Source organism: Pseudovirgaria hyperparasitica, assembly GCF_010093815.1.
Source record: "Pseudovirgaria hyperparasitica strain CBS 121739 unplaced genomic scaffold EJ05scaffold_12, whole genome shotgun sequence".
NCBI classification, from domain to species: domain Eukaryota; kingdom Fungi; phylum Ascomycota; class Dothideomycetes; order Acrospermales; family Acrospermaceae; genus Pseudovirgaria; species Pseudovirgaria hyperparasitica.
Window position 1 is genome coordinate 734,064 of NW_022985560.1, and position 10,471 is coordinate 744,534.

The 10,471-nt window shown below is 55.2% G+C and overlaps 4 protein-coding genes across 4 annotated transcripts in view; 2 read left to right on the plus strand and 2 right to left on the minus strand.

Moving 5' to 3' along the window:
- Positions 1 to 1,079: 1,079 nt before the first annotated feature.
- EJ05DRAFT_86953 (GTP cyclohydrolase II) lies at positions 1,080 to 3,379 on the minus strand. Its single transcript, XM_033750026.1, has 7 exons — positions 2,663 to 3,379; positions 2,199 to 2,609; positions 1,692 to 2,143; positions 1,584 to 1,636; positions 1,390 to 1,511; positions 1,253 to 1,323; positions 1,080 to 1,179 (listed from the first exon to the last, which is right to left on the minus strand). Exons 1-7 carry the CDS (start codon positions 3,144 to 3,146, stop codon positions 1,174 to 1,176), a joined length of 1,599 nt encoding a protein of 532 aa, XP_033598486.1. The 5' UTR covers positions 3,147 to 3,379; the 3' UTR covers positions 1,080 to 1,173.
- A 745-nt stretch (positions 3,380 to 4,124) lies between these two features.
- On the plus strand, positions 4,125 to 4,965 carry EJ05DRAFT_487844 (Elf1-domain-containing protein; the record flags this gene model as incomplete). The annotated part of the gene is made up of 3 exons (XM_033745646.1): positions 4,125 to 4,127; positions 4,205 to 4,511; positions 4,697 to 4,965. 3 exons carry the CDS (start codon positions 4,125 to 4,127, stop codon positions 4,963 to 4,965), a joined length of 579 nt encoding a protein of 192 aa, XP_033598487.1.
- A 166-nt stretch (positions 4,966 to 5,131) lies between these two features.
- Positions 5,132 to 6,222, minus strand: EJ05DRAFT_478081 (PRTase-like protein). The gene is made up of 4 exons (XM_033744379.1): positions 6,006 to 6,222; positions 5,584 to 5,942; positions 5,331 to 5,502; positions 5,132 to 5,254 (listed from the first exon to the last, which is right to left on the minus strand). The coding sequence occupies exons 1-4, from the start codon at positions 6,161 to 6,163 to the stop codon at positions 5,203 to 5,205; spliced, it is 741 nt and encodes a 246-aa protein (XP_033598488.1). The 5' UTR covers positions 6,164 to 6,222; the 3' UTR covers positions 5,132 to 5,202.
- A 746-nt stretch (positions 6,223 to 6,968) lies between these two features.
- The window catches only part of EJ05DRAFT_487846 (uncharacterized protein), a gene marked incomplete at both ends in the record, with an annotated part of 3,776 nt that continues 273 nt past the window's right edge, over positions 6,969 to 10,471 (plus strand). Inside the window, one exon of the mRNA XM_033745647.1 lies at positions 6,969 to 10,423. Within this exon, the coding sequence (XP_033598489.1) occupies positions 6,969 to 10,423 (3,455 nt within the window). The remainder of the gene's footprint in view (positions 10,424 to 10,471) is intronic.

The window sequence follows — 10,471 nt, forward strand, 5'->3', positions numbered from 1 at the left end:
CAGCAGCAGCACAAATCGGTGGTTCATTGGGGGGGGGGCAGATGTGATGATGATGGACGGGGAATGGCTGGCTTGGAGCGAATGGATCGTCGCCCGATAGCTAACAGGCATCAGGCATCAGCATCAGGCAGGTAGATTACGGTAACACGCCCGGTATTCCATCCATATAACGCCTAATTACCTGACTAATGCCGTATCCCTAAATGCAGCAGTCTGCCACACGCCGCAGCACAGCTCGTTTTATTCGATAAGTAATTAAACATCCTTGGTAAGGTTAAGTTTGGCCTGAGGACCTGACTCACCCACTCACTCACTCACTCATGAACGCCGGCGGCACACCTTTATCCCCAAAACCTTGAACCTTCACTCAACAACCCCAACATCTGCATCCTCATCCTCCTCATCATTCAGGCCGTCGATAACAACTTTGCCTTTTCTTTTCCCCCCCTTGCCGCGCAATACCGGCCATCCAGTCAGGACCCCTGCCTACCCGACCCCGTCTGACAAAGCGCTCTCTTCACACACATAATGTACACGTACGTATCCATACGCCTCTAATAGTTAGTCCAGGCAGGTAGTCAGTCAGTCGGTCCGCCAGCTGTTGAGTGTCGGGTCACACGAGCTTGCTGCCTTGCTCTTGCCTCTTCGCAGACAAAATGGCCATTGTTGCATTCACAGTGATTGCCCCATATAGTATATTATGATTAGTGTGCGGGTTGGGCCAACATACTACACACACACATACACACACACACATACACACATACATACACACATACATACACACATACATACACACTATACAGTATACGGTATGTGTACACTAGCCGCGTCACCTGAGAGTTGCCTGCTGCTTGCTGCTGTTATTCTTTGTACTATGCCATGCCATGCCATGCCATGCATATACTCCTCTCCAATCACGCCCTCACCACTCACCACTGCTGCTGCTGCACCGACTGGTCCGTCATGCGAGACCGGAGTCTGACAAGGACAAGAGCCGCTTTCTGCCTCGCATACTAATTACCCAGTACCCCAGTGCCGCATTGCCATAGTATACCCGCTGGCGAGGCAATTCATCCACCCATCCGTCCATCCATCATCCGTCCATCCATGTATCACCACTGCAACATCCTGCCACCCTAGTTACACGTCCATTGCACACACACACTCAACTCAGTGCTACACATCTGTCAGCCTCGTCATTGTACGCTCATGTCGCCGCCCAAGCTCTGCCGGCCTGCCAAATACTTACATCCACATCCTCCCAGCCACGGCCCTTGACCTTTGAGAGCTCCTCCATGCTCATCACCTTGCCTGTCGTGACTAAAACACAGCTCGTCAACACCACTGCCACCTTCAATAAACTCAAGTTGCGTAGTTAGAACTCACAGTAGCCCGCGTGGATCTTGGCGTCAATCTCCACTCGACTGTCTTCCGGAATCATCTCGTCCGGAATAGGCACTCGCTCGTGAATCGGAATCCCCTGCTCGACGATCGCGTCATGCTTCATGCTACAAACGGCTACGTCAGTTGTTCGTTCTCTGTATCACCACTCTGCCCGCCATCCCCCGCGTCATACGTACTTTGACATACTCAGCATACGGTCAATCTTTGTGATGCCGAGCCAGTGTAGGATCTGTGTGACCGTCAGTCCCCCCCAACCCGCTGCCATCCGCCATTTTGTTGCTTACATCGGGCATGAGCGCTTGGAAGCGCATGTCCTTTACGCCGGCAATGTTCTCTGTCCTCTGGAAGTATTCCGATGCCTTGTCTGTCCCACGCTTGCGCGCGTTGTACACCAGGTATTTCGTCACCTCGCCCAGCGCTCTTCCTTCCTTTCTAAAGTATATCACTACCCCGCTGCCGCCCTTCTGTGCCTCCTTGACTGCTTCCTCCACGCCGAAGATCAGGTATGGCCGACAGGTGCAGATGTCGGACCCAAAGACGTCGCTACCATTACATTCGTCGTGAACGCGCAGTGCGAGTCTGACGCTTGCGTCTGCCATCTTGGCCGGATCGCCAAAGCAGTACACCGTCAAGCCTCCAATCGGTGGCAGGAAGAGCTTGATGTCGCTACGCGTGATGAGCTCGGGATAGGAGCCTCCAGTCTCTTCAAAAAGATGTCGTCGCAGCGTGCCCTCGTCTACCTCACAGTCAGCACTTCCGACCTCCGTCACAACCACAAGACAATCTATTACCTATGCCAAACCTCTCTGCCACGCCGGGAAGATACCATACTGGTTCCACGGCAAACTTGGTGACATTGAGCTCCCCAGTCTCGTTCAGACAGATCTTGCCGTCGGGCACAAGCCGTCCTGCTTTGACGCTATGCTCCAACTCGGGCAGCTTCATGTGTGCTTTCGTGACTGCAATCGTCGGACGGATCTCGACGCCATCGTTGTTGATGGCATCTTTGTAGAGCCACGGCGCGAGGTGACCGAGTGGGTCCATCGACACAATCTTCTTCGGGTCGCTCCATTGCGGGAACGGCCCAATATCTGCGGCTGGCTCGGTATTCGTAAAGTCCGGCTTGTGGTCGACATCGAGATTCTTGCTGGCAACGGCGAGGGCATGGTAGATGGAGTAAGACCCACCGTGTGCACCAATCGCTTTGCTTTGAGGTTAGCAATGTACATGACACTAACCGGGAACGGACACTTACCATTGCGACGCTTGATAGTGTTCTGGTGCCTTGAAACGACTACAGGTCCTCTGACGTTTGGGTCTTTGTGACCCCAGTTCATTGGGAAGGGGTCAACGCCCGACTGTCCAGGGTGAGTGGTCAAGATGATCTTGGACGAGAAGCTTGTTCGTCGAAGGCTGTCAGTATCTGGCACTGCTGGCGAGGCTTCATTGCGATCTGCAGCAGCCGTTGAGGCTGGGCCCTTGGAGGCATCTCCCTTCTGGTCCGCCGCCACGGCAGCAGACGCACCATTGCTTGGTTTGGCAGCGGGCAGAGCGGAGTCATGGACTTGCTTGACGCCCGCGAGTATGTTCACACGACCATTTATAGCATCTATGGAACTTGCCAGATTCGCATTGTCTTGTTGCAATGTCTTCAGGCTGGTCAGGACTTCAGCGAGCAGGCCTGCTACGTCTTGGGATGCTGCTGGTGCTGGTGGTGGGGGTGGATTGGGAGCTGTCATGGCGAACAACGAATGAACGATGATGATGATGATGAAAGCAATTTGGAGGTGCGATGGATGGAAACGGGGAGGCTGGATAGTGCAGAAAGGAGAGCAGCAGGTAGGTATGGTAACGCAGTAGTTGTCTGCGTCTTTTCGGGAGATACACAACAGCCCTGTGTGTATCACTTTTGGGGGTGGGGATAGGCTCTCGACGTAATCAACTGGCTTAGTCCCTCTGCAAAACAAAGCGTCCGTTTCTCGATGGAATTACTTTCTGTGTGTCTGTGTGTGTGTAGAGTTTAAGATGGGAGGACCTCGAGCTACCCCTAACCTGTCAGACTTTGATTGAGGCTGCCAAGTGAATCTCTCTGAAGAAGAAGAAGAAGAAGAAGAAGAAGAGAAGAAAAGAAGGAGAAGAAGAAGGAGAAAGGAACAAGAAACAAGACCGAGGAGCCGCATTGCCCTTTATCTGAAATGGGATCCGGATGGGTATGCCACCTCAGCTGGTCAAAGCGCACCACCACCAACTGCAGGCCGCCCCTCGTGATTGCCCCCGGGTCGGGCGATTGCGCCTGAGTCTTGTTCACCGTCATTCACTGTCTGCCAGCCAGCCAGCCAGCCGTCGTTTGCCCCAGACATGCCGTCGGAGGATTGGGGGTGGTTTGATATTGGGGAAGGCGGCGGTAGGCAAGCTTGGAGATGGATGTATTCGACTGCAATCAACACAGTCATGTCTAGTATCTAAATCATCATATTTAAACACACGCTGTAAACATTGCTGTTTGTTGTCCGTCTACAGCGGTAACCTCCGACTCCGACGATAAGCACGATAACGATCCATAGGCCCCCCAGTCCCAGAGGAGAAGCACGAAGCGTGCTACATACTACGCGTAGAGCTCCTCATCCATCGCCTCAATCCATCTCTATCCACATCCATACACATCACCACTAACCAACCAACCGCACCACCAAACACCCTCCCATCTCCATCCCACAATGGTACGTTTCCCCCCCCTTTCCAAAACACACACTGCTACAAATCACAAACACTCACTCACTCACCCACCACCCCACAGGGCAAACGCAAAAAGTCCTCCCGCGGCCCCGTCGGGCCCAAAAAGGTACGCGCCTCTGCCCACCACCCCAAACAAATCCACCATCCTAGACTCGCGCGACGCCGACGACGACGACGACGACGACGACGAGAAGAACAAAACAAAGCTAAGAAACAAGGACCAACACAGCGCGAAGCCCTCGCCACAACATTCCAATGCCTCTTCTGCAACCACGAAAAGTCGGTGACGGTGAAGCTGGAGCGCAAGCTGGGCGTCGGCCAGCTGCTGTGCAAGGTGTGCGGGCAGACGTTTCAGACGAATATTAATTGTTAGTCGATGTCTATCTATCTATCTGTCGGGTTGAGTTCAGTTCAATTCGGTTCAGTTCAATTCGGTTCAGTTCAGTTCAGTTCAATTCGGTTCAGAGTTCAGTTTGTTTTCTGGCCTTTGCCCAGCCTGTCGCCTTTTTCTTTCGTATACGGATACTAACGTTTTACTGCGCTTCCTTGCCAGATCTGTCTGCCGCCGTCGATGTGTATGCCGACTGGGTGGACGCGTGCGACGCCGTGGCAAAGGAGAATGCGGATGCGACGAGCAAGGATGGGCCTTTGGCGCTGGGTCGGCAGGGTGGGTTGCTGTCGCGACAGGGTGGTGGTGGTGGTGGTGGTGGTGGTGCTGCTGCTGCTGCCGGTGGTGGTGGAGCGACGGCTCGGGATGATGGGGATGGGTTTATAGTGGATGATGAGATGGATGCTGAGGGGGACTTTGGGGATGAGGAGTGAGGAAGAGGCATATCAGGGGACTTGCGCAAAATGTATGAACCCAGTTTGGGGGTGTTTGTTGTGGGTTTGTCGTCGGGCTAGAATGGCGTTTGTGAAGATGGTTCATGGATGGGCTTATGGTATTGGGCAAAAATGAAACAATCGTTGATGTGGAGAGGAGGAGGAGGGGCGGGTATGGTATGGTATGGTATTGTATTGTATGGTATCATTTGGCACGATACGATACGCCATCTCCCGTCACATTGTGTAGAACCTATCGCCAAAGTCACCCAGGCCTGGCACGATGTAGCTACGGTCGTGTCAGTTGGAGTTGGCGCAGAACATTTGGGAGAGGGTGGGGCAGATGTATAGTAACAAAGACTCACTTCTTCTCGTTCAACCCCTCATCTACAAAGGCAGTCACGACGCGCAGCTTCGGAAACTGCTGGGCAAAGTTCCTGGCGCCCTCGGGACTGGCTATCAGGTTCAGGAACAGTATGCGTTCCTCGGGCACGCCTCTCGACTTGAGCACATCCACCGCCATCAACGCGGATCCACCTGCAGAGAGAGAGAGAGTAGTCAGTCCCACTCAGCTCCTACAAGCATCTTCACACACACATATACATCCACAGCACTAACCTGTAGCCAGCATCGGATCAAGCAAGAGCACCCATCGATCCGCAATATCCTCCGGCAGCTTGTCGTAGAACAGCTTCGGCTTGGCCGTCTCCTCGTCGCGCTGGATCAGGATCTTGCCGATGCGCACCGACCGGCAGCAGTCGCGCAGCCCTTGCTCCATGGACTCGCCCGCCCGCATGATGGAGACGCCGCAGATCTTGCCCTCGAACTTGACGCCCGAGTAGGTCCGGCCGACGGGCGTGGTGATGGTGTGCTCGATGACGGGGAGGTGGTTGAGGCCTTCCTCGACGAGGAGCCGGATGATGCGGTTGGAGTAGAAGATGAAGTCGGCGCGCCCGGTGTCTTTGTCGCGGATCATGCTGGAGCTGCTGTCAGAGAGAGGGGGAGGACTGGCAGAGCGTGTAGCTTCGGGAGGGACTTACGTCAGGAGCGCGATCAATTGGGGCGTCTGGGGCAGGATATGGACGTTTTCGTGCGGGATCTCTGTCGAGACGGTGGCGGTGGGCTTCATGGTTGCGGGACGGTATTCAGGTCCGACGCATTGCGAGGGGGGTTTCTGGGATGCTTCGTTCGACGACATGGTGGGGGTTTTGGGACTGTTTTGTAATTCAGATGAGAGGGGCTTGTCACGGCAGCAAAGAAGAGTGGTGAATGAACGTTCGGGAGAGCGCCACGTGGGAGACGATTCAGAAGACGGGTGAGGGCAACACTGTGTTGATATATACACAATAGTATCGTGAACGGAGCTCGCCGTGGTGGTGGAAGGTCTCTGTATGGAAGCTCGCACGCGACAGAGCGCTGTGCGGCGCAAGCATCCACAATGTGAGACCAATGAGAGTGGATGAATTGTGTGGAAGTCGGTACCTTATTTGGCAGGCGGTGAATGTCTCCAGATGAAGTTGAGCGGCAGAATCGATTAGACCAATAGGACACCGACGTCACTGCAGGGACCAGCAGACCCTTCTCCTGTCGTCACTAACTACCTCTATTATTGCCTGTGCCACAAACTCACAAGCCACACTTGCTCGGCTTGTTTTCAATATACTGATCCGTCCGTCATTGTCGCATTGACTTTCTTTAGCAACTCAAACTTCACTTCACTTCCTCTCTTCATATAACTACCCCGAATCCTGCACACTACTATCACCCGGACACACTCTCTCCCACTTGACATATCTGCAAACAATTCTCACCCTCTCAACGCCCTTCCAGCATAATCTGCGCTTTCTCCACCCCCCCCGCCTCAGTCCGCACACCGCATCCCGACGCGCCACGTCCACGTCCACAAACCGACTCAACAGCAGAAGAACAAATGTCGCCGACAGACAATCCCGGGACAATCACACTATAAAGAGTCTCCCTGAACTCATATGGCATATTCCGTCATGCCTACTACCGGGGGCTTGCCACAACCACGCCGAAAGGTCGTCACCTACGGCCGAGCGAAGCGCGCACCTTTCAACCCTCTCGGATTCGAGTCTCCGTCGCCTCAGAAGTTCAGACCACGGGGCTCGGCGACTGAGCGTGCTCGCTCGCCTTCTCCTGCTCGTTCGAGTCATGTTGGCCACAATGGGGCATCTACGCAGGCCGCACCCGAGGACGATGTCTTTGACGCACCACTCGCCGATGACGAGGGAGGACAACCGGCTTCAAAGGCTGTGCGCATGACGACGGTGACATCGCCGCGGCCACAGAAGAAGATTTCCCTGCCGGAACCTGCCGTCGTTGTTGTGTCGCGGCCAAAGCCTCAACAACATGCCACCCAGCAAGCCCGCCCTCCTCCACCCGATGTTTTCGATGTCCCTGGCTCGGACGATGAAGAGCGTGGAGTCGTTCCCAGGTCAAAGGTAGCGAAGATTGACAAGTCAAGAGACGAGGTGGTGTCGCGGCCCAAGATCGCGGCCTCCAAGCCCATTGCATCAGCCAAGGTATCAGGGGCAAATGGCAGAAAAGCAAACGCGCCGATGGATTCGAGCGAAACACATACAAAGGAAGGAGGACATCAGACTGTACCGTCCAAGCCACGCTCTCAGCTCAACACAGCGGTCGTTGAGATACCCTCCAGGGTCACCGAGGGAGAGAGCAAGAAGCGGAATGTGGATGCGCTGTCTGTATCAGGGCCTGGCAGAGTCAAGCAAAACCCGGACGCGCAGAAGGCGGATGGTAGCGTGTATGCTCGTTCCATCTCAACCGTTCAACCAAAGTCATCACATGAGAAAGGGTCTACGATGGACCGGTCCTCCACGCGGATGCAGCAGGAATCTGCAACCACCAGTGAAAGCCGTGCGTTGTCAACGAAACTAGGTCGCGCAAACGCAAAGGAATCGACGGCGCACAAGCCATCACAAAAGACGAAGAGTCTTGCATCAACAATTTCAAAATCGACTTCGGCAGTCCCGGACGCATCGGTCTTTGATGTGCCAACGACAGATACGGAGGATGAGACGGCCAAGCAGGACTCGGATGCTAAATACACTACGACACCAAAGGTGAAGAAAACAATACCGAGGGCTCGTTCACAGCAACCGGAAAAAGGTGCCCAGGAGTCTCGCAACAAAAGGCGAAAACCATCTCCCAACGACGAACAGGAGACTTCAAGACGGCAACAAGTTCAGCAATCGCAATCAAACGGCGTTGTGGCAGAATCACACTCTCAGAAGAATTCGCGCATTGCACAGCATCCCCGTAGGGCTGGTTTGACTGGTGCTGCACGCAGGAAACCGCCTGTTAAGGCTTCATCATCACCAGCTAAACTTCAGATACCGGTTGCACCGAATCCGGGCTTGACCAACATGCACGAACCCGAGGCATCTGGGCCATACGATGTTGAATTCGAGACCGAAATCAATCCGTACGCGGCTGCATATCAGGACAGCGGGTCGCCTATGCATCTTGACGGCGCTGGATCAGCCACGCCAAAACAGAAAAGGTTGTGGAGTAACCTCCTCGGCGACAACGTGGCGACACCCAGTCCAAGTCAGCTGAAGTTGCAAAAGCTTCAGCTAACCGAACGGCCCGAGAAGAGGAAATCGCCAGAAACCTTGAGTGGCGCGACCAATCTCGACACTCGGCAAGGTAAACGGCGGCTCATAGACCGCCTCATCCAGTCCGAAGAGGAAGCAAGCGAGGACTCCAGTAGCGGTGACGAAAGCTTTCACTCCGTCCCAACAGAACCGATATCGTCTCAGTACGACTCGAGCCAAATCAGTGATCCGCCCGCTTTGATGCGACAAACGTCTTCCTTCAGAACAAAGCGCAGCGGGCCTACGGGAGCCAGGATAACGTACGCTAAACAGCGATCGCATCTGGAAGAGTCGATGGTCGAGGATGGCGACATATTAGGCGCCATCACTATGGGCAGTCCTACTGACATGAAGCCCTCCGCCAAATCTTGGTCTCAGCCTCTCATATCTCGCTCTGGAGACACCTCCCACTTCGACATGGATGACGACGACCTCAGCGATTCCGGGGCTGGGATGAAGAGTATCCATGAGCTTCGTATCGCGGGCGCCAACAGGCAGTTCAGCAACGAAGTCGACGCTCTATTCGAGGATCTAGACCAGCCAAAGAAAGCATCGCTATCGAGTCGTAGAAGTGCCCTCATCAATCTGGGAGCTAAGCTGACTGACAAGAGGTTTGTCTCGAAGCTGCTCGACAAGGGCTTGAGCAGACGGATCTTCAATGCTCACGTGGCCGATTATAGCCAGGATCCAATCCTCGGATTCGCCTTTTCGGCCTGCGTGGCCTTTATCCTGACTGCAGACAAATCCACCGCTGTCTTGGCGGATATTCGCGAGTCTGGCACACTCGAATGCCTCGCGAGCCTCCTTGATCGAACGGACGATATCGCTCACCTGGTAAAGGCCCGCCGCACGAACATGTCTCGCATCGCGCAGAAGGCTGTGATGGATCTCCACGAGATTGTCAGATCCTCCACACACTTATGGGCCGTGGCGTCATCCACGTCGATTTCTCCCCGACTCCTGGCTCTGCGCGGGCTGGAGCTTTCCACGCGGTCACTACGCAAAGCCGGCGACCGCGACGAGCTATTAACACAAGACCACCTAGCAAAGGTACTAGCCATCGCCGAGACATCCTCATCCGGCTCAGCAACAGGCTCAGTATCCCCCCTCGACCAACGCTGCGTATACTACTCCCTCTCAGTCGCCCTCGACACCACCCTCGGCGACACCGCCTCCGAAGTCTGGAGCACGGCAAACCAGCACCGCTTCCGCGACATCGCCGCCTCCTTCCTCGACACCCCACCCCGCTTCGGCCCCAAAGTCGAGCAACTCGCCACAAAGCTCTGCCTCAACCTCACAAACAACAACGCCCACACCTCCGCCCTCTTCGCCTCCCCCGTCATCATCCAATCCTTCCTCTGCTCCATCGACTCCCGCTTCAACCTCCTCTCCAGCCCGCTCTCCCCCGCCGACCGCTCCATCGCAATCGACCACCTCGTCCTCGGCCTCGGCGCCATGATCAACCTCGCCGAATTCAGCGACGCCGCTCGCCTCGCTGTCCTCGCCCCCGGCGACGTCCTGCTCAACGCCCTGCTCCGCATTCATCTCGAGGGCGCCGAAAAGGTTGCCGAGGCAGACTCGCTCGAGGAATCGAATGCGAATGTCGCGTTTGGGTATTTGTCTGTCTTGCTGGCGAATCTGTGCTTGAATGAGACGGTGCGGGGGAAGGTGAGGGGGAAGATGCCGCAGGGTGGGTTGGAGGGGTTGGTGGGTGCGTTGGCGCAGTTTGTGGGGTTGCAGGTTATGGCTTGTCGGTTGGAGGGTGGGGGTGCTGGTGCGGGTGGTGGTGAGGACGAGGGGAGGGAGGTGTGGGCGAGGTATACGGATCGGTTGGTGGGGGTTTTTGAGAGGTTGAAGGCGTTTGA

What these genes read in the sequence shown, in the direction of transcription:
- EJ05DRAFT_86953 (XM_033750026.1), bottom strand. Translation starts at nt 3,146, where the DNA reads ATGACAGCTCCCAATCCACCCCCACCACCAGCACCAGCAGCATCCCAA. An exon ending in CACTATCAAGCGTCGCAATG is followed by an intron (nt 2,610 to 2,662) that starts GTAAGTGTCCGT and finishes CTCAAAGCAAAG; the next exon opens with CGATTGGTGCACACGGTGGG. An exon ending in GGCAGAGAGGTTTGGCATAG is followed by an intron (nt 2,144 to 2,198) that starts GTAATAGATTGT and finishes ACTGTGAGGTAG; the next exon opens with ACGAGGGCACGCTGCGACGA.
- EJ05DRAFT_478081 (XM_033744379.1), bottom strand. Translation starts at nt 6,163, where the DNA reads ATGTCGTCGAACGAAGCATCCCAGAAACCCCCCTCGCAATGCGTCGGA. An exon ending in CAATTGATCGCGCTCCTGAC is followed by an intron (nt 5,943 to 6,005) that starts GTAAGTCCCTCC and finishes CAGCAGCTCCAG; the next exon opens with CATGATCCGCGACAAAGACA. An exon ending in GAGGGGTTGAACGAGAAGAA is followed by an intron (nt 5,255 to 5,330) that starts GTGAGTCTTTGT and finishes ACACGACCGTAG; the next exon opens with CTACATCGTGCCAGGCCTGG.